Genomic DNA, 23,296 nt, shown 5'->3' on the forward strand with positions numbered 1-23,296 from the left:
GTGGCCAGGACACAGAGACTTGTTGAACTACTGGTGTGGAATGATTTTCTGCTACCAATGTTTGAAACACCAGATCCCCACCGGGAAACAGAAACTGGTCAACGCCAACCTCTGATTTGACACTCATACCCGGGTTCATATACTATTTGAAATCAGTTCAAATACTTAAGTGGGACTTGATTGAGTCCTGGGTTGCCTGGGTTAAAGGAAACAAAAAAATATATCAAAAAGTGCTAATCCCGCCCATCTGACACTCATGGCAGGCTAGAACAAACACTTAATGTATTTGAAAGATTTCAAATAGTATTTGAACCCATGTCTGGGTCTACCCAGAGAGATCCAAACGTTGACTGAGATATAAACAAAGTTAGACCTAAAACACTATAATTATCTTACCCTTATTCCTCCAAGTCATTTGAAATAAAGCAGCAGAAATAATGTTGCGCTGCTAGATTGCTTCTTGCTGAATTTGCCTCTTGAGAAAACAATAACACGAAACCAATTTCCGAAACAAGGATCTTGTGGCCTGTATCAGGAAGAGAGATGACGTATAGAATGTATTATACAAGAGACAAAATTCACAAATTCGACAGCACAACGACAGAGTCATGTCTCAAGTGTAAAACTAATAATGACTCAACAAGCCATGCTTTCTGGGAATGCTACGGAGTCCAGACGTTGTGGGCGGAGCTAGAAAGTTGGCTGTCAGAAGTATTACAATGTCAACACACTTTTAATCTGTCTGCATATTTCAAAACATGGCATATAGTGTAGTGAGATACACAATGGGCTGGATGATTCTCTTCTTATCACTCATCTTGAAAAAACATATATAAAAAACATGGAAGTCAATCAATCCGCCATCATTAACACAATGGGAAAATCAAATGATTTATTATTGAAATAGAATGGGCGACCGAGAAAAACCAATTGGTACAATTTAAGGCCAAGTGGCAAACAGTAATGCAGGCACTAGGGATGGAGGTGTGACCAGGCACTAGGGATGGAGGTCTGACTATGGATGGAGGTGTGGCCAGGCACTAGGGATGGAGGTGTGACCAGACCAGGCACTAGGGATGGAGGTGTGACCAGACCAGGCACTAGGGATGGAGGTGTGACCAGGCACTAGGGATGGAGGTGTGGCCAGGCACTAGGGATGGAGGTGTGACCAGGCACTAGCGATGGGGGTGTGACCAGACACTAGAGATGGAGGTCTGACCAGACACTAGGGATGGAGGTGTGACCAGACAAGGCACTAGGGATGGAGGTGTGACCAGGCACTAGGGATGGAGGTGTGGCCAGGCACTAGGGATGGAGGTGTGACCAGACACTAGGGATGGAGGTGTGACCAGACCAGGCACTAGGGATGGAGGTGTGACCAGGCACTAGGGATGGAGGTGTGGCCAGGCACTAGGGATGGAGGTCTGACTAGGGATGGAGGTGTGACCAGGCACTAGGGATGGAGGTGTGGCCAGGCACTAGGGATGGAGGTCTGACTAGGGATGGAGGTGTGACCAGGCACTAGGGATGGAGGTGTGACCAGGCACTAGGGATGGAGGTGTGACCAGGCACTAGGGATGGAGGTGTGACCAGGCACTGGGGATGGAGGTGTGACCAGGCACTAGGGATGGAGGTGTGACCAGGCACTAGGGATGGAGGTGTGACCAGGCACTAGGGATGGAGGTCTGACTAGGGATGGGGGTGTGACCAGGCACTAGGGATGGAGGTCTGACCAGGCACTAGCGATGGGGGTGTGACCAGACACTAGGGATGGAGGTGTGACCAGACCAGGCACTAGGGATGGAGGTGTGACCAGGCACTAGGGATGTAGGTGTGGCCAGGCACTAGGGATGGAGGTGTGACCAGGCACTAGGGATGGAGGTCTGACTAGGGATGGAGGTGTGACCAGGCACTAGGGATGGAGGTGTGACCAGGCACTAGGGATGGAGGTCTGACTAGGGATGGAGGTGTGGCCAGCCACTAGGAATGGAGGTGTGACCAGGCACTGGGGATGGAGGTGTGACCAAGCACTAGGGATGGAGGTGTGACCAGGCACTAGAGATGGAGGTTTGACCAGGCACTAGGGATGGAGGTGTGACCAGGCACTAGGGATGGAGGTGTGACCAGGCACTAGGGATGAAGGTGTGACCAGGCACTAGAGATGGAGGTGTGACCAGTCACTAGGGATGGAGGTGTGACCAGGCACCAAGGATGGAGGTGTGACCAGGCACTAAGGATGGAGGTGTGACCAGGCACTAAGGATGGAGGTGTGACCAGGCACTAGGGTTGAGGGTGTGACCAGGCACTAGGGATGGAGGTGTGACCAGGCACTAGGGATGGAGGTGTGACCAGGCACTAGAGATGGAGGTGTGACCAGGCACTAGGGATGGAGGTGTGGCCAGGCACTAGGGATGGAGGTCTGACCAGGCACTAGCGATGGGGGTGTGACCAGACACTAGGGATGGAGGTGTGACCAGACACTAGGGATGGAGGTGTGACCAGACACTAGGGATGGAGGTTTGACAAGGCACTAGGGATGGAGGTCTGACTAGGGATGGAGGTGTGGCCAGGCACTAGAGAGGGAGGTGTGACCAGGCACTAGGGATGGAGGTGTGACCGGGCACTAAGGATGGAGGTGTGACCAGGCACTAGAGATGGAGGTTTGACCAGGCACTAGGGATGGAGGTGTGACCAGGCACTAGGGATGGAGGTGTGACCAGGCACTAGGAATGGAGGTGTGACCAGGCACTAGGGATGGAGGTGTGACCAGACACTAGGGATGGAGGTGTGACCAGACATTAGGGATAGAGGTGTGACCAGGCACTAGGGATGGAGGTGTGACCGGGCACTAGGGATAGAGGTGTGACCAGACACTAAGGATGGAGGTGTGACCAGGCACTAGAGATGGAGGTGTGACCAGGCACTAGGGATGGAGGTATGCCCAGATACTAAGGATGGAGGTGTGACCAGGCACTAGGGATGGAGGTGTGACCAGACACTAGGGATGGAAGTGTGACCAGGCACTAGGGATGGAGGTGTGACCAGGCACTAAGGATGAGGGGGTGACCAGACACTAGGGATAGAGGTGTGACCAGGCACTAGGGATGGAGGTGTGACCAGGCACTAGGGATGGAGGTCTGACTAGGGATGGAGGTGTGGCCAGGCACTAGGGATGGAGGTGTGACCAGGCACTAGGGATGGAGGTGTGACCAGACACTGGGGATGGAGGTGTGACCAGACACTAGGGATAGAGGTGTGACCAGGCACTAGGGATGGAGGAGTGACCAGGCACTAGGGATGGAGGTGTGACCAGGCACTGGGGATGGAGGTGTGACCAGGCACTGGGGATGGAGGTGTGACCAGGCACTAGGGATGGAGGTGTGACCAGGCACTAGGGATGGAGGTATGCCCAGATACTAAGGATGGAGGTGTGACCAGGCACTAGGGATGGAGGTGTGACCAGACACTAGGGATGGAAGTGTGACCAGGCACTAGGGATGGAGGTGTGACCAGGCACTAAGGATGAGGGGGTGACCAGACACTAGGGATAGAGGTGTGACCAGGCACTAGGGATGGAGGTGTGACCAGGCACTAGGGATGGAGGTCTGACTAGGGATGGAGGTGTGGCCAGGCACTAGGGATGGAGGTGTGACCAGGCACTAGGGATGGAGGTGTGACCAGACACTGGGGATGGAGGTGTGACCAGACACTAGGGATAGAGGTGTGACCAGGCACTAGGGATGGAGGAGTGACCAGGCACTAGGGATGGAGGTGTGACCAGGCACTGGGGATGGAGGTGTGACCAGGCACTGGGGATGGAGGTGTGACCAGGCACTAGGGATGGAGGTGTGACCAGGCACTAGGGATGGAGGAGTGACCAGGCACTAGGGATGGAGGTGTGACCAGGCACTGGGGATGGAGGTGTGACCAGGCACTGGGGATGGAGGTGTGACCAGGCACTAGGGATGGAGGTGTGACCAGGCACTAGGGATGGAGGTGTGACCAGGCACTAGGGATGGAGGTCTGACTAGGGATGGGGGTGTGACCAGGCACTAGGGATGGAGGTCTGACCAGGCACTAGGGATGGAGGTGTGACCAGACCAGGCACTAGGGATGGAGGTGTGGCCAGGCACTAGGGATGGAGGTGTGACCAGGCACTAGGGATGGAGGTGTGACCAGGCACTAGGGATGGAGGTGTGACCAGGCACTAGGGATGGAGGTCTCACTAGGGATGGAGGTGTGGCCAGGCACTAGGGATGGAGGTGTGACCAGGCACTGGGGATGGAGGTGTGACCAAGCACTAGGGATGGAGGTGTGACCAGGCACTAGAGATGGAGGTTTGACCAGGCACTAGGGATGGAGGTGTGACCAGGCACTAGGGATGGAGGTGTGACCAGGCACTAGGGATGGAGGTGTGACCAGGCACTAGAGATGGAGGTGTGACCAGTCACTAGGGATGGAGGTGTGACCAGGCACTAAGGATGGAGGTGTGACCAGGCACTAAGGATGGAGGTGTGACCAGGCACTAAGGATGGAGGTATGACCAGGCACTAGGGATGAGGGTGTGACCAGGCACTAGGGATGGAGGTGTGACCAGGCACTAGGGATGAGGGTGTGACCAGGCACTAGGGATGGAGGTGTGACCAGGCACTAGAGATGGAGGTGTGACCAGGCACTAGGGATGGAGGTGTGGCCAGGCACTAGGGATGGAGGTGTGACCAGGCACTAGCGATGGGGGTGTGACCAGACACTAGGGATGGAGGTGTGACCAGACACTAGGGATGGAGGTGTGACCAGACACTAGGGATGGAGGTTTGACAAGGCACTAGGGATGGAGGTCTGACTAGGGATGGAGGTGTGGCCAGGCACTAGAGATGGAGGTGTGACCAGGCACTAGGGATGGAGGTGTGACCGGGCACTAAGGATGGAGGTGTGACCAGGCACTAGAGATGGAGGTTTGACCAGGCACTAGGGATGGAGGTGTGACCAGGCACTAGGGATGGAGGTGTGACCAGGCACTAGGAATGGAGGTGTGACCAGGCACTAGGGATGGAGGTGTGACCAGACACTAGGGATGGAGGTGTGACCAGACACTAGGGATAGAGGTGTGACCAGGCACTAGGGATGGAGGTGTGACCAGGCACTAAGGATGGAGGTGTGACCAGACACTAAGGATGGAGGTGTGACCAGGCACTAGGGATGGAGGTGTGACCAGACACTAGGGATAGAGGTGTGACCGGGCACTAGGGATAGAGGTGTGACCAGACACTAAGGATGGAGGTGTGACCAGGCACTAGAGATGGAGGTGTGACCAGGCACTAGGGATGGAGGTGTGACCAGACACTAAGGATGGAGGTGTGACCAGGCACTAGGGATGGAGGTGTGACCAGACACTAGGGATGGAGGTGTGACCAGGCACTAGGGATGGAGGTGTGACCAGGCACTAAGGATGGAGGTGTGACCAGACACTAGGGATAGAGGTGTGACCAGGCACTAGGGATGGAGGTGTGACCAGGCACTAGGGATGGAGGTCTGACTAGGGATGGAGGTGTGGCCAGGCACTAGGGATGGAGGTGTGACCAGGCACTAGGGATGGAGGTGTGACCAGGCACTAGGGATGGAGGTGTGACCAGGCACTGGGGATGGAGGTGTGACCAGGCACTAGGGATGGAGGTGTGACCAGGCACTTGGGATGGAGGTGTGACCAAGCACTAGGGATGGAGGTGTGACCAGGCACTAGGGATGGAGGTGTGACCAGGCACTAGGGATGGAGGTGTGACCAGGCACTAGGGATAGAGGTGTGACCGGGCACTAAGGATGGAGGTGTGACCAGGCACTAGGGATGGAGGTGTGACCGGGCACTAAGGATGGAGGTGTGACCAGGCACTAGGGATGGAGGTGTGACCAGGCACTAAGGATGGAGGTGTGACCAGGCACTAAGGATGGAGGTGTGACCAGACACTAGGGATGGAGGTGTGACCAGACACTAGGGATAGAGGTGTGACCAGGCACTAGGGATGGAGGTGTGACCAGGCACTAGGGATGGAGGTCTGACTAGGGATGGAGGTGTGGCCAGGCACTAGGGATGGAGGTCTGACTAGGGATGGAGGTGTGGCCAGGCACTAGGGATGGAGGTGTGACCAGGCACTAGGGATGGAGGTGTGACCAGGCACTAGGGATGGAGGTGTGACCAGACACTAGGGATGGAGGTGTGACCAGACACTAGGGATAGAGGTGTGACCAGGCACTAGGGATGGAGGTGTGACCAGGCACTAGGGATAGAGGTGTGACCAGGCACTAGGGATGGAGGTGTGACCAGGCACTAGGGATGGAGGTGTGACCGGGCACTAAGGATGGAGGTGTGACCAGGCACTAGAGATGGAGGTTTGACCAGGCACTAGGGATGGAGGTGTGACCAGGCACTAGGGATGGAGGTGTGACCAGGCACTAGGAATGGAGGTGTGACCAGGCACTAGGGATGGAGGTGTGACCAGACACTAGGGATGGAGGTGTGACCAGACACTAGGGATAGAGGTGTGACCAGGCACTAGGGATGGAGGTGTGACCAGGCACTAAGGATGGAGGTGTGACCAGACACTAAGGATTGAGGTGTGACTAGGCACTAGGGATGGAGGTGTGACCAGACACTAGGGATAGAGGTGTGACCGGGCACTAGGGATAGAGGTGTGACTAGACACTAAGGATGGAGGTGTGACCAGGCACTAGAGATGGAGGTGTGACCAGGCACTAGGGATGGAGGTGTGACCAGACACTAAGGATGGAGGTGTGACCAGGCACTAGGGATGGAGGTGTGACCAGACACTAGGGATGGAGGTGTGACCAGGCACTAGGGATGGAGGTGTGACCAGGCACTAAGGATGGAGGTGTGACCAGACACTAGGGATAGAGGTGTGACCAGGCACTAGGGATGGAGGTGTGACCAGGCACTAGGGATGGAGGTCTGACTAGGGATGGAGGTGTGGCCAGGCACTAGGGATAGAGGTGTGACTAGACACTAAGGATGGAGGTGTGACCAGGCACTAGAGATGGAGGTGTGACCAGGCACTAGGGATGGAGGTGTGACCAGGCACTAAGGATGGAGGTGTGACCAGACACTAGGGATAGAGGTGTGACCAGGCACTAGGGATGGAGGTGTGACCAGGCACTAGGGATGGAGGTCTGACTAGGGATGGAGGTGTGGCCAGGCACTAGGGATGGAGGTGTGACCAGGCACTAGGGATGGAGGTGTGACCAGACACTGGGGATGGAGGTGTGACCAGACACTAGGGATAGAGGTGTGACCAGGCACTAGGGATGGAGGTGTGACCAGGCACTAGGGATGGAGGTGTGACCAGGCACTAGGGATGGAGGTGTGACCAGGCACTAGGGATGGAGGTGTGACCAGGCACTTGGGATGGAGGTGTGACCAGGCACTAGGGATGGAGGTGTGACCAGGCACTAGGGATGGAGGTGTGACCAGGCACTAGGGATGGAGGTGTGACCGGGCACTAAGGATGGAGGTGTGACCAGGCACTAGGGATGGAGGTGTGACCAGGCACTAAGGATGGAGGTGTGACCAGACACTAGGGATGGAGGTGTGACCAGACACTAGGGATAGAGGTGTGACCAGGCACTAGGGATGGAGGTGTGACCAGGCACTAGGGATGGAGGTCTGACTAGGGATGGAGGTGTGGCCAGGCACTAGGGATGGAGGTGTGACCAGGCACTAGGGATGGAGGTGTGACCGGGCACTAAGGATGGAGGTGTGACCAGGCACTAGAGATGGAGGTTTGACCAGGCACTAGGGATGGAGGTGTGACCAGGCACTAGGGATGGAGGTGTGACCAGGCACTAGGAATGGAGGTGTGACCAGGCACTAGGGATGGAGGTGTGACCAGACACTAGGGATGGAGGTGTGACCAGACATTAGGGATAGAGGTGTGACCAGGCACTAGGGATGGAGGTGTGACCGGGCACTAGGGATAGAGGTGTGACCAGACACTAAGGATGGAGGTGTGACCAGGCACTAGAGATGGAGGTGTGACCAGGCACTAGGGATGGAGGTATGCCCAGATACTAAGGATGGAGGTGTGACCAGGCACTAGGGATGGAGGTGTGACCAGACACTAGGGATGGAAGTGTGACCAGGCACTAGGGATGGAGGTGTGACCAGGCACTAAGGATGAGGGGGTGACCAGACACTAGGGATAGAGGTGTGACCAGGCACTAGGGATGGAGGTGTGACCAGGCACTAGGGATGGAGGTCTGACTAGGGATGGAGGTGTGGCCAGGCACTAGGGATGGAGGTGTGACCAGGCACTAGGGATGGAGGTGTGACCAGACACTGGGGATGGAGGTGTGACCAGACACTAGGGATAGAGGTGTGACCAGGCACTAGGGATGGAGGAGTGACCAGGCACTAGGGATGGAGGTGTGACCAGGCACTGGGGATGGAGGTGTGACCAGGCACTGGGGATGGAGGTGTGACCAGGCACTAGGGATGGAGGTGTGACCAGGCACTAGGGATGGAGGAGTGACCAGGCACTAGGGATGGAGGTGTGACCAGGCACTGGGGATGGAGGTGTGACCAGGCACTGGGGATGGAGGTGTGACCAGGCACTAGGGATGGAGGTGTGACCAGGCACTAGGGATGGAGGTGTGACCAGGCACTAGGGATGGAGGTCTGACTAGGGATGGGGGTGTGACCAGGCACTAGGGATGGAGGTCTGACCAGGCACTAGCGATGGGGGTGTGACCAGACACTAGGGATGGAGGTGTGACCAGACCAGGCACTAGGGATGGAGGTGTGGCCAGGCACTAGGGATGGAGGTGTGACCAGGCACTAGGGATGGAGGTGTGACCAGACACTAGGGATGGAGGTGTGACCAGGCACTAGGGATGGAGGTCTCACTAGGGATGGAGGTGTGGCCAGGCACTAGGGATGGAGGTGTGACCAGGCACTGGGGATGGAGGTGTGACCAAGCACTAGGGATGGAGGTGTGACCAGGCACTAGAGATGGAGGTTTGACCAGGCACTAGGGATGGAGGTGTGACCAGGCACTAGAGATGGAGGTGTGACCAGTCACTAGGGATGGAGGTGTGACCAGGCACTAAGGATGGAGGTGTGACCAGGCACTAAGGATGGAGGTGTGACCAGTCACTAAGGATGGAGGTATGACCAGGCACTAGGGATGAGGGTGTGACCAGGCACTAGGGATGGAGGTGTGACCAGGCACTAGGGATGAGGGTGTGACCAGGCACTAGGGATGGAGGTGTGACCAGGCACTAGGGATGGAGGTGTGGCCAGGCACTTGGGATGGAGGTGTGACCAGGCACTAGCGATGGGGGTGTGACCAGACACTAGGGATGGAGGTGTGACCAGACACTAGGGATGGAGGTGTGACCAGACACTAGGGATGGAGGTTTGACAAGGCACTAGGGATGGAGGTCTGACTAGGGATGGAGGTGTGGCCAGGCACTAGAGATGGAGGTGTGACCAGGCACTAGGGATGGAGGTGTGACCGGGCACTAAGGATGGAGGTGTGACCAGGCACTAGGGATGGAGGTGTGACCAGGCACTAGGGATGGAGGTGTGACCAGGCACTAGGGATGGAGGTCTGACTAGGGATGGGGGTGTGACCAGGCACTAGGGATGGAGGTCTGACCAGGCACTAGCGATGGGGGTGTGACCAGACACTAGGGATGGAGGTGTGACCAGACCAGGCACTAGGGATGGAGGTGTGGCCAGGCACTAGGGATGGAGGTGTGACCAGGCACTAGGGATGGAGGTGTGACCAGACACTAGGGATGGAGGTGTGACCAGGCACTAGGGATGGAGGTCTCACTAGGGATGGAGGTGTGGCCAGGCACTAGGGATGGAGGTGTGACCAGGCACTGGGGATGGAGGTGTGACCAAGCACTAGGGATGGAGGTGTGACCAGGCACTAGAGATGGAGGTTTGACCAGGCACTAGGGATGGAGGTGTGACCAGGCACTAGAGATGGAGGTGTGACCAGTCACTAGGGATGGAGGTGTGACCAGGCACTAAGGATGGAGGTGTGACCAGGCACTAAGGATGGAGGTGTGACCAGTCACTAAGGATGGAGGTATGACCAGGCACTAGGGATGAGGGTGTGACCAGGCACTAGGGATGGAGGTGTGACCAGGCACTAGGGATGAGGGTGTGACCAGGCACTAGGGATGGAGGTGTGACCAGGCACTAGGGATGGAGGTGTGGCCAGGCACTAGGGATGGAGGTGTGACCAGGCACTAGCGATGGGGGTGTGACCAGACACTAGGGATGGAGGTGTGACCAGACACTAGGGATGGAGGTGTGACCAGACACTAGGGATGGAGGTTTGACAAGGCACTAGGGATGGAGGTCTGACTAGGGATGGAGGTGTGGCCAGGCACTAGAGATGGAGGTGTGACCAGGCACTAGGGATGGAGGTGTGACCGGGCACTAAGGATGGAGGTGTGACCAGGCACTAGAGATGGAGGTTTGACCAGGCACTAGGGATGGAGGTGTGACCAGGCACTAGGGATGGAGGTGTGACCAGGCACTAGGAATGGAGGTGTGACCAGGCACTAGGGATGGAGGTGTGACCAGACACTAGGGATGGAGGTGTGACCAGACACTAGGGATAGAGGTGTGACCAGACACTAGGGATGGAGGTGTGACCAGACACTAGGGATAGAGGTGTGACCAGGCACTAGGGATGGAGGTGTGACCAGGCACTAGGGATGGAGGTCTGACTAGGGATGGAGGTGTGGCCAGGCACTAGGGATGGAGGTCTGACTAGGGATGGAGGTGTGGCCAGGCACTAGGGATGGAGGTGTGACCAGGCACTAGGGATGGAGGTGTGACCAGGCACTAGGGATGGAGGTGTGACCAGACACTAGGGATGGAGGTGTGACCAGACACTAGGGATAGAGGTGTGACCAGGCACTAGGGATGGAGGTCTGACCAGGCACTAGGGATAGAGGTGTGACCAGGCACTAGGGATGGAGGTGTGACCAGGCACTAGGGATGGAGGTGTGACCGGGCACTAAGGATGGAGGTGTGACCAGGCACTAGAGATGGAGGTTTGACCAGGCACTAGGGATGGAGGTGTGACCAGGCACTAGGGATGGAGGTGTGACCAGGCACTAGGGATGGAGGTGTGACCAGGCACTAGGGATGGAGGTCTGACTAGGGATGGGGGTGTGACCAGGCACTAGGGATGGAGGTCTGACCAGGCACTAGCGATGGGGGTGTGACCAGACACTAGGGATGGAGGTGTGACCAGACCAGGCACTAGGGATGGAGGTGTGGCCAGGCACTAGGGATGGAGGTGTGACCAGGCACTAGGGATGGAGGTGTGACCAGACACTAGGGATGGAGGTGTGACCAGGCACTAGGGATGGAGGTCTCACTAGGGATGGAGGTGTGGCCAGGCACTAGGGATGGAGGTGTGACCAGGCACTGGGGATGGAGGTGTGACCAAGCACTAGGGATGGAGGTGTGACCAGGCACTAGAGATGGAGGTTTGACCAGGCACTAGGGATGGAGGTGTGACCAGGCACTAGAGATGGAGGTGTGACCAGTCACTAGGGATGGAGGTGTGACCAGGCACTAAGGATGGAGGTGTGACCAGGCACTAAGGATGGAGGTGTGACCAGTCACTAAGGATGGAGGTATGACCAGGCACTAGGGATGAGGGTGTGACCAGGCACTAGGGATGGAGGTGTGACCAGGCACTAGGGATGAGGGTGTGACCAGGCACTAGGGATGGAGGTGTGACCAGGCACTAGGGATGGAGGTGTGGCCAGGCACTAGGGATGGAGGTGTGACCAGGCACTAGCGATGGGGGTGTGACCAGACACTAGGGATGGAGGTGTGACCAGACACTAGGGATGGAGGTGTGACCAGACACTAGGGATGGAGGTTTGACAAGGCACTAGGGATGGAGGTCTGACTAGGGATGGAGGTGTGGCCAGGCACTAGAGATGGAGGTGTGACCAGGCACTAGGGATGGAGGTGTGACCGGGCACTAAGGATGGAGGTGTGACCAGGCACTAGAGATGGAGGTTTGACCAGGCACTAGGGATGGAGGTGTGACCAGGCACTAGGGATGGAGGTGTGACCAGGCACTAGGAATGGAGGTGTGACCAGGCACTAGGGATGGAGGTGTGACCAGACACTAGGGATGGAGGTGTGACCAGACACTAGGGATAGAGGTGTGACCAGACACTAGGGATGGAGGTGTGACCAGACACTAGGGATAGAGGTGTGACCAGGCACTAGGGATGGAGGTGTGACCAGGCACTAGGGATGGAGGTCTGACTAGGGATGGAGGTGTGGCCAGGCACTAGGGATGGAGGTCTGACTAGGGATGGAGGTGTGGCCAGGCACTAGGGATGGAGGTGTGACCAGGCACTAGGGATGGAGGTGTGACCAGGCACTAGGGATGGAGGTGTGACCAGACACTAGGGATGGAGGTGTGACCAGACACTAGGGATAGAGGTGTGACCAGGCACTAGGGATGGAGGTCTGACCAGGCACTAGGGATAGAGGTGTGACCAGGCACTAGGGATGGAGGTGTGACCAGGCACTAGGGATGGAGGTGTGACCGGGCACTAAGGATGGAGGTGTGACCAGGCACTAGAGATGGAGGTTTGACCAGGCACTAGGGATGGAGGTGTGACCAGGCACTAGGGATGGAGGTGTGACCAGGCACTAGGAATGGAGGTGTGACCAGGCACTAGGGATGGAGGTGTGACCAGACACTAGGGATGGAGGTGTGACCAGACACTAGGGATAGAGGTGTGACCAGGCACTAGGGATGGAGGTGTGACCAGGCACTAAGGATGGAGGTGTGACCAGACACTAAGGATTGAGGTGTGACTAGGCACTAGGGATGGAGGTGTGACCAGACACTAGGGATAGAGGTGTGACCGGGCACTAGGGATAGAGGTGTGACTAGACACTAAGGATGGAGGTGTGACCAGGCACTAGAGATGGAGGTGTGACCAGGCACTAGGGATGGAGGTGTGACCAGACACTAAGGATGGAGGTGTGACCAGGCACTAGGGATGGAGGTGTGACCAGACACTAGGGATGGAGGTGTGACCAGGCACTAGGGATGGAGGTGTGACCAGGCACTAAGGATGGAGGTGTGACCAGACACTAGGGATAGAGGTGTGACCAGGCACTAGGGATGGAGGTGTGACCAGGCACTAGGGATGGAGGTCTGACTAGGGATGGAGGTGTGGCCAGGCACTAGGGATAGAGGTGTGACTAGACACTAAGGATGGAGGTGTGACCAGGCACTAGAGATGGAGGTGTGACCAGGCACTAGGGATGGAGGTGTGACCAGGCACTAAGGATGGAGGTGTGACCAGACACTAGGGATAGAGGTGTGACCAGGCACTAGGGATGGAGGTGTGACCAGGCACTAGGGATGGAGGTCTGACTAGGGATGGAGGTGTGGCCAGGCACTAGGGATGGAGGTGTGACCAGGCACTAGGGATGGAGGTGTGACCAGACACTGGGGATGGAGGTGTGACCAGACACTAGGGATAGAGGTGTGACCAGGCACTAGGGATGGAGGTGTGACCAGGCACTAGGGATGGAGGTGTGACCAGGCACTAGGGATGGAGGTGTGACCAGGCACTAGGGATGGAGGTGTGACCAGGCACTTGGGATGGAGGTGTGACCAGGCACTAGGGATGGAGGTGTGACCAGGCACTAGGGATGGAGGTGTGACCAGGCACTAGGGATGGAGGTGTGACCGGGCACTAAGGATGGAGGTGTGACCAGGCACTAGGGATGGAGGTGTGACCAGGCACTAAGGATGGAGGTGTGACCAGACACTAGGGATGGAGGTGTGACCAGACACTAGGGATAGAGGTGTGACCAGGCACTAGGGATGGAGGTGTGACCAGGCACTAGGGATGGAGGTCTGACTAGGGATGGAGGTGTGGCCAGGCACTAGGGATGGAGGTGTGACCAGGCACTAGGGATGGAGGTGTGACCAGACACTAGGGATGGAGGTGTGACCAGACACTAGGGATAGAGGTGTGACCGGGCACTAAGGATGGAGGTGTGACCAGGCACTAGGGATGAGGGTGTGACCAGGCACTAGCGATGGGGGTGTGACCAGGCACTAGAGATGGAGGTGTGACCATGCACTAGGGATGGAGGTGTGACCGGGCACTAGAGATGGAGGTGTGAACAGGCACTAGGGATGGAGGTGTGACCAGGCACTAGGGATGGAGGTGTGACCAGGCACTTGGGATGGAGGTGTGACCAGGCACTAGGGATGAGGGTGTGACCATGCACTAGCGATGGGGGTGTGACCAGGCACTAGAGATGGAGGTGTGACCATGCACTAGGGATGGAGGTGTGACCGGGCACTAGAGATGGAGGTGTGAACAGGCACTAGGGATGGAGGTGTGACCAGGCACTAGGGATGGAGGTGTGACCAGGCACTAGGGATGGAGGTGTGACCAGGCACTAAGGATGGAGGTTTGACCAGGCACTAGGGATGGGGGTGTGTCCAGGCACTAGAGATGGAGGTTTGACCAGGCACTAGGGATGGAGGTTTGACCAGGCACTAGGGATGGAGGTGTGACCAGGCACTAGGGATGGAGGTGTGACCAGGCACTAGGGATGGAGGTGTGACCAGGCACTAGGGATGGAGGTGTGACCAGGCACTAAGGATGGAGGTGTGACCAGGCACTAGAGATGGGGTTGTGAGCATGCGGGTCTGTGCAGAGGGGACGTAGTCCTTGTTTCTGTCTGTCTGTAAGTTGTTGTTTGTATGTACAAGTTTGTTTTTGGAGTGTAAAAAAAACTAAAACAAATGAAATGTTTTATATTATTAAGAAAGGAAGAGACATGATACAGACACTACTGAACAGAACCAAACCAAAAGTGAACAGAAATTATCAAAGCCAGCACAGTTTGGTTCAGGTTGGCACGGTAATGTGAAAAGTGTCCTATTCACATATGTCTTTTATACTACTGAAATAAATCATCCTTTCCTTTACAGCACCTTCTGGTCACCTACTCCTACCAATCAGTGATCACCTTTGGCGGTTGCCGTGACGACCTGATGGTGGTAGTGAGCCAGACCAAAGAACAGGGTGGAGGGAAGAAGAGTGTGGAAAAACTGGTCTTCGCATTGCCCAAACCCAAGGTATAGTCTTCTCTATTCCCAAACCCAAGGTATAGTCTTCTCTATGCCCAAACCCAAGGTATAGTCTTCTCTATGCCCAAACCCAAGGTATAGTCTTCTCTATTGCCAAACCCAAGGTATAGTATTATCTATGCCCAAACCCAAGGTATAGTCTTCTCTATGCCCAAACCCAAGGTATAGTCTTCTCTATGCCCAAACCCAAGGTATAGTCTTCTCTATTGCCAAACCCAAGGTATAGTCTTCTCTATGGCTAAACCCAAGGTATAGTATAGTCTTCACTATGGCTAAACCCAAGGTAAAGTATAGTCTTCTCTGTGGCTAAACCCAAGGTATAGTCTTCTCTATTCCCAAACCCAAGGTATAGTCTTCTCTATGGCTAAACCCAAGGTAAAGTATAATCTTCTCTGTGGCTAAACCCAAGGTAAAGTATAGTCTTCTCTGTGGCTAAACCCAAGGTAAAGTATAATCTTCTCTGTGGCTAAACCCAAGGTAAAGTATAGTCTTCTCTATGGCTAAACCCAAGGTAAAGTATAGTCTTCTCTATGGCTAAACCCAAGGTAAAGTATAGTCTTCTCTGTGGCTAAACCCAAGGTAAAGTATAGTCTTCTCTGTGGCTAAACCCAAGGTATAGTCTTCTCTATTCCCAAACCCAAGGTATAGTCTTCTCTGTGGCTAAACCCAAGGTAAAGTATAATCTTCTCTGTGGCTAAACCCAAGGTAAAGTATAGTCTTCTCTATGGCTAAACCCAAGGTAAAGTATAGTCTTCTCTGTGGCTAAACCCAAGGTAAAGTATAATCTTCTCTGTGGCTAAACCCAAGGTAAAGTATAGTCTTCTCTATGGCTAAACCCAAGGTAAAGTATAGTCTTCTCTATGGCTAAACCCAAGGTAAAGTATAGTCTTCTCTATGGCTAAACCCAAGGTAAAGTATAGTCTTCTCTGTGGCTAAACCCAAGGTAAAGTATAGTCTTCTCTGTGGCTAAACCCAAGGTAAGGCCATAGAAATGTTTAATGTAGGTGGTCTTTACCTCTGGCCAAGTGCAAATGGTCAGTGAAAACTATTAGTGGATAATAATCACCACGGACCACAACAGCTCTGCCAACTTTCAGTCAGCGCTCGGATTAAGTTAAGGTCACACAGTTAGTTTGGCTGGATTTTCCAAAGACTGAAAAGAAAAGGGTGGGTGGTGTTGATGTAGGATTTTACTGTACAGATCAGGGAGCCAGGGTGACGAGTTAAGGGTGAGCTCCTGCTATGTGGCTCTGTCCACCTGTCAGTTCAGTGTCGCTCTGAGAGCATATAGGAAGGTTAACCTCATTTCAGTTTTTTATTTTTTATACATTTTCAGAAGAAAATCTAAACCTGTTTTTGCTTTGTCATTATTGTATTGTATTGTGCGTAGATTGATGAGGGAAAAAAACTATTTAATCAATTTCAGAATAAGGCTGTAATGTAACAACATATGGAAGTAGTCAAGGGGTCTCAGTAGTTTCTGAATGCACTGTGTGTATATATATATATATATATATATATATATATATATTTATGAAGGTTACCCTCTTCCTTGGGCTGATGTAGAAAGCAGGTTGATTCTCTATTTTATGTGTTCAGCCTCCGAGGAACCTAAGGGAGGGATTTTTTTAAAAAGCAGATAAGTTACCTGTGCACTGAAATGGACTTTAAAAGATGGTTTTGGCTTGAGCCGCCAGTCGTTAATCTGTGTTGGATTGAATCCCAGCCGAAGCATAGAGTCACATTACTACTGTAGGACGTGCTAATAAGGTCCCTCTGTATTCATGTCAGGCAGATCACTATCAATTCATTTCTATGGTTTTCTCATTGGCTTTAAACTGAACTTCTAAATGTGAGCAAATGGGCCTCCAGCTCCTTAGGAGCTAATGAAATACAATGATATCAAATGGTAAAACAATTTCCCCCTCCCTACTCTGTCCTCTCTCGTCACCTTCATCCTCCTCTCCTCTTCCCGTCCCCTCCACTCTCCTCTCCTTCATCCTCCTCTCCTCCTCCCCCCCACCCCTTCCTCTCTCCCTCCTCCCAGATCTTGGAGTTGACTCTGTTGATGGCCAGCTACATTAACTACTGGACGCCCAGCCTCCCTGGCCCCCCTATAGCCCAGCACAAGTCCCCAGGACCCGTCTCCCCTCTGGGGCCCCGCGGGACCGGGACAGGGGCTGCAAAGATGTGGAACTTAGACAGCAGACACTTCCCCTCCATGACTTACACCACCAAGGGTCCCACTCTACTGTGAATATGTCAAACAACAACAACAGCAGCAACAATCAACACCCTTGCTCCAGTTTATCTTCGGGACAAGACGGTTGTGTCCAGTAGGGTCCTTAAAGAAGAAAACAGACTAAAACATGGAGACTCTATACCTGGACCTGGTCAAATAATAAATGTTTGTTTTCCATTTCAAAACATTTTTGCAACGGTGTTCCCTACTGGACATGACCCAGGACTGAGAAACTACTACAGGCTGTTGTGGTAAAGAGGACATTGCTCCACATATGTTACGTCTCTGACATTGGCTGTGGTTCTTCTATGTTATCCTCATCCCCTCTAGCCTGAAGTGGATTCTGTTCCATATACACAGGACGTTTCATTTCTGAAAGAAAAAAAACATTTACCGTGAAGAAATGGGAGATGCAAGATATAATCATTTGTGGTTCACTTTATATGAAGATGCCGCTCTTCAAATGTTTGAGTTTTAGTCCGTGCTTAATTTAGGAAAAATATGCTATTTGAAGGACTATTTGAAAAACAATTGAGCCTTGAAATAGGACCAATACACACCCTACTTCTTGACCTTGGCTGTCTGGCCGTTATCCACACAGCCTCAACTCTTCCCTGCCACTCGTCTCTTCCAGATACCCTGCATCCCAAATGGTTCCCTTTTCCCTATATAGTGCACTACTTTTGACTAGGGCCCATGAAGAATAGGGTGCCATTTCACATACCCTCTGTCTTTTTTTAAAGGGAAAAAAGCTGTTAATCAAGGAAAGACTGAATTTATTCTGGCTCTTTGGTACCTAATATGGAGCTAGGAAGAATTACCTATTCCTTAAACGATGGAGGCTTGAAGTGGCGTTAACCGGTTTCTGAGGGAATCTATTCAACTACAGAGCACTAGTTGTTGCTCACTACCTTCTCCTGACTGGCTTCTGGAGACGCCGTCGCTTTAGAATGGCGCTATCTGACGGAAGACACTGCATTAGTACAAACTAGTACAAAATACTTCGACTTATACTTAAATTGTACTTGATTTTTTCATCAAGAAATTGCACAAAATGTCTGACTTATAGATCACAGCAGGCCAGGGCCTGAGGAGGAACAGCCCACTGGGTAAACACTGGTTGAATCAATGTTTCCACTGCATTTTAACCCCCAGAAATCTATGTGATGACATTGAATTGCCATGGGAAACTAATTGGATTTGGAAAAAGTCACCAACTTTTAAACTAAATCGAATGACATGGTTGAATGTTTTTGTCAATATCACGTTGAATTCACGGTAGTTGACAACTCAACCAAATGTCAATCAAAACTAGACGTTGAACTGATGTCTGTGCCCCGTGGGAGGCAAGGCGCTACGACTTATGGTACTTATGGTACTGATGATGGTAACATTCTGACCAAGCAATGTTTTATAACAATTTTGACCACATACTTTTATTGTGAAGTACAGCGTAACAATATTTTTTCAAGCTGATAGAGAAGAATAGAGATGGAATACAATGTGTCTGTCCGCTGTATGAGGCTTAGTCTGAGATGTATCAACTCATTTGGTGGCATGTTCCTACTCCTCCACTTACTACCTGCCTTGACAACCAGGGTTGGGATCAATTCCATTTCAATTCAGTTACACTGAAATTCCCATGTTAATTCCAAAGCCAGTTTTCCACATTGCCTTTCAATTAGAGAATTTGAAATGGGAATTTCAGTTTACTTCTAGAATTGACTGAATTGAAATGGAATTGACCTCCAGCCTTTTTGACAACACAGTGGAAGGTACTGTTAATTCAGCCAGGTAGGACTGATCTAAATGGACAGGTCCAGCCACATAAGAGTGGACTGGTATGATTAGAGCTATTCAAATGTTATTAGTGACTTGAATTGTTTTGGATGAAACCACTGTCTTGGTCATTTAAGTGTTATTTATTTAATTTCCTGATATTTTGTTGCTTTTTTGTATGCTGAAAATTGTTTGGCAGAACTGTTAAATGTTGAACTGAAACGTTCAAAATGGCCTTGACTTTGTTTGTCTCAAGTAGCTGAATAATTTAACTTGACAGTTTTACGCTGTATGGATGCTGTATGAAAGCTGTAAGAATGCTGTATGGATGCTGTATGAATGCTGTATGAATGCTGTATGAAAGCTGTATGAAAGCTGTATGAATGCTGTATGAATGCTGTATGAAAGCTGTATGAATTGTGAAATAGGGATGTTAACTCAATGAAACAGATTAGAGACAATGTGCTTAGCTGTTATGAAGTGTTGTGTTTAAAATGAAATAAAAAAAAGTGCATTATATACAGAAGAGTATTTGGCATGGCTTTCACCTATAAACATTTACGCTCAACATTCTGGTGAATACTAAAGCTCTTACAAAATGCCTGTTCCTTTCTCTCGTTATATTTTTACACACAAACTATCCCCAGACTTTGGCAAATGTACCAGTGTGATGTTGCTTCATCCAAACAGATCAAAGTGGTAATGATATTTTCCTGCCAACAGTTTTGCTATAAATATTTCCTTTTTTTAATGATTACTCAACAACTGTTGTTGTAGTTACTCTATTATGACCAAAAATACTCATTATTGGAAACTCTGCTAACTTGTTGTGCATCATAGCCCCTAGGGCAGGGCAGACGCTGGTCAGTCCCTTGTCCATGTCTTTCCTAATATCACACCACTACACAGACACAGTCTCTTCTCTGAGCCTGGTTACACTACCTCAGGGTGAGACGATCCTATTCCTGGAGTGCCACAGGTCCTGCAGGATTTTGTTCCAACTAGGCACCACACCTGACCAACCGAGCTAATTGATCAGTTCAGTGATTGCCTAAATTCAACACACCTGGTCTTCCAGGTCAGTTAAACCAAAAACATGACCAGGGTTGCCGACCCCTGCCCTAGGCCCCACAGTGGCTCGTCAGGAAAAATGTTGAAGAGAGGGGTAGCTTGGCTTGTTTTACGTTCCATTCCTTAACATTGCTTATGTTTATCTCTATTTTAGCCTTCTGAGATGTTAAATAACAGCTTTAGCTTGATGTGAATTCAAATTAAGTTTTTGAAGCTCTCCAACTCGCAAATTACAGCACAACATAAATTCACCAAGGGGCATCACTTATTTATCTGTTTAACAGCATGCCTATTTAAAAAAGCAGGAAATAGGTGAGCTGGTGATTTTTGGAAAACTCAGTAGGTCAACAAGTGTAAGCCTACTTGGGAGCAGAAAGTTGGTAAGAGGTTGAGTGAGAGCACTAGAACAAAAACACAGTAGCCTGGGGCCATAATATAGTCTGTGACTATGAGCCCTGTGAAGGTAGCCCGCCGTTTCCATGGAAACTCTAACGTTGCCAAAGACAGACATTCTCTTTTAAAATGTGGACTTCAAGTCCCACACTGGTGTTTTAAAAGTATGTTGCATTGTTTGTTAACCTCTAAAGCAGGGATGGGCAACGTTGATGGGGGTGGGCTCACTGGCTTGCGGGTCTGTGTACCCACATCCATACCCACACATGCAGTCAGAGCCCTAGCCTTTTGGTAGTATGATATCTGAGAGAAAGCAACTAACAAAATCAATGGGGGCCCTGGTCAGTTATATGACAATGATTAGGCTACTACAAGTTTAGAAAGCTTGCTATACTAATTTACCAATCTAAAAATGTTTAGCTGACATGGGCTAAATGAGTGAGTGTCAGTCACCCATATAACAACAGAAAACTGCTGATGCACAACCAAATTTCGAAATTGCATCTTGTGTATGTATTCTATTCTAAATCTCAACAGTAAATTGGGACCCAGACTGAGTTCATAAAAAAAAGAATAATAAGTAAAACGTTTGGGAATTTATTCCCCATCCCTGCTCTGTAGTAATCTCTAAATTAAGCTACATTGCATTAATTTTGTAAATGCAGTTTGTGAGTGCAGGCACTCTGACAGCAGGCTGCTATTTGACCAAAAATATGAAAGTCTCAGCCATAGGCAAGGTGCAAATTACAGGGAGCCAGTGGGGGCTCAGCTCTTCTGAATTAGATATTAGCTCCTCTTAACAAAAGTCCCCCCAAAATTTTTTTTGGGGGGGTCTCAAAATAATGCTAATTTAACCAATTCTCTATTTGTTTAAAATGTTATGGTAAATATGTTTTACAGTGGTAAATATGAAAACAAAAAGCTTACAAATGAAACGAACACCCCCACCTCTGTCATGGTTTAAACCGTTTATTTCTATGTGGAACGTTGAACTTCGGTCTCAGCTGAGCTCCTGTACACAGATTCTCCTTTGTAGTTGTCCATGTGTTTGCCATGTGTTTCACCGTTTGTTTGCCATGTGTCCTTGATTTAAAAAAAAATTGCCTTTATTCTAATGCATTAGATTTATCATTGTTTGCTTAAGTCAGTCAGCTGTTTAGAGCGCTCATTGAGTTGTTTTTCAGGTGCACCGTGGGTACTGGTGTTCTCAGTGACCAGAAGTAGTAGAACCATTTATATAGCTTGATTATTTTCTATCAATATTTGTTTTCTTTCCTGAATCAGCTGATGTTGGTTGACAATATCACTAGACAACTAGCCTGCAGCTAGACACCAATGCGCATCCAATTTGGTTAGAAGCATTAGATTGATTTAGCAATGGCATAGGCCTACACTATTCTGGATTTGTGTGCCCATGAGAACAATAGCCTCGGGAAGTAGAGTAGAGCACCCCCTGAAAAATAATAATTAAATAAAAATAATAATAATAGATGTTTGCCCAAAATTAGTGCACTGGGTCTTTTCTGGTCCTATATAAACATCTGCAGGCAGGATATGTAAAAAAATGTCAACATCTCCACTTTGGCAAAACATTTAGTTGTATAATTAAGAACAGTGTCTTACAGGATTCAATAGTTGGAATTGTAGGAGTTGTTGACCTGTGTCTTTCTATATGATGTCATTGAAATGGAATCCAGAAAGAACTAACCCTGTTCTCAAACATTTACATCAAAAGGTGTACATTTATGGGAAAAGACCCAAAACATCCATATCAAATTCAATATTTTTCTTGAACAAATAACATAGAAAACACTTTTTGGGTAGTATTAATTTACCATCCTTACAAACCACTTACTGCATTGTACAGAGGCTGGGCATCTAGGTTTGTACCTGTGGACTTTCTATCACCATGGAGATAAAACTATGCACAATACAGAAATTGAGTACAATGACACATCAAGTGATTTGCAATGGTGTGATGTGATGATGTGGCTCAGTTGGTAGAGCATGTCACCTGAAACGTTATGGTTGTGGGTTCAATTCCCACAGGGGACCAGTATGAAAATGTCTGCACTCACTACTGTAAATTGCTCTGCATAAGAGCTTCTACTAAAAGATAAAATGAAACATTTATCAAGCAGCAATTTGTGTATTCCACAAGTATTAACTGTTTGGTACAGATAATTATCAGACTCAAGTTACAAATGCTGGTAAACACTCACGTAGAAATACATTTAGTTAAACAGTTTTTACAAATGTGGTGCACTAGTCCTTTACTAGTCCTGTATTAGTGGACCAATATAGATGTCTGTAGCAAGGTCAATTTGTCAGCCAGACACATGCATTAACGCAGGCCCAGTAAATTGCATGCGCTGAATGTTGTTAGGTGGGAGTATACATCCAGTTTGTGGAGTGGAGGAACATGTAGCCTATTGTTTGAAGTGATTTGTTTGACAATCAGATGACAATATCATGACTGGTTCTGTTCGTGACACAATAAAAGTTCATTCATTTTTACAGTTGAAGTAACATCTTTATTAATGGGCCCCGAAAAAAATGTTGAGACCCCCCAGGATGGCAGGGTTTAATTCACAATCTGACCATAGTCTACATAGGA

At 50.8% G+C, this 23,296-nt stretch overlaps 1 protein-coding gene across 4 annotated transcripts in view; it reads left to right on the forward strand.

Moving 5' to 3' along the window:
- Positions 1–21,220, forward strand: part of LOC110504234 (pleckstrin homology domain-containing family H member 1) — a 71,905-nt gene extending 50,685 nt beyond the window's left edge. For all 4 annotated transcript variants that reach the window (XM_036962700.1, XM_036962702.1, XM_036962703.1 and 1 more), the window contains 2 exons: positions 15,036–15,182; positions 17,242–21,220. In XM_036962700.1, the coding sequence (XP_036818595.1) occupies positions 15,036–15,182; positions 17,242–17,451 (357 nt within the window). In that variant the 3' untranslated portion in view covers positions 17,452–21,220. The remainder of the gene's footprint in view (positions 1–15,035; positions 15,183–17,241) is intronic.
- Positions 21,221–23,296: the final 2,076 nt, after the last annotated feature.

Source organism: Oncorhynchus mykiss, chromosome 25 (genome assembly GCF_013265735.2).
Source record: "Oncorhynchus mykiss isolate Arlee chromosome 25, USDA_OmykA_1.1, whole genome shotgun sequence".
Lineage (NCBI taxonomy): Eukaryota > Metazoa > Chordata > Actinopteri > Salmoniformes > Salmonidae > Oncorhynchus > Oncorhynchus mykiss.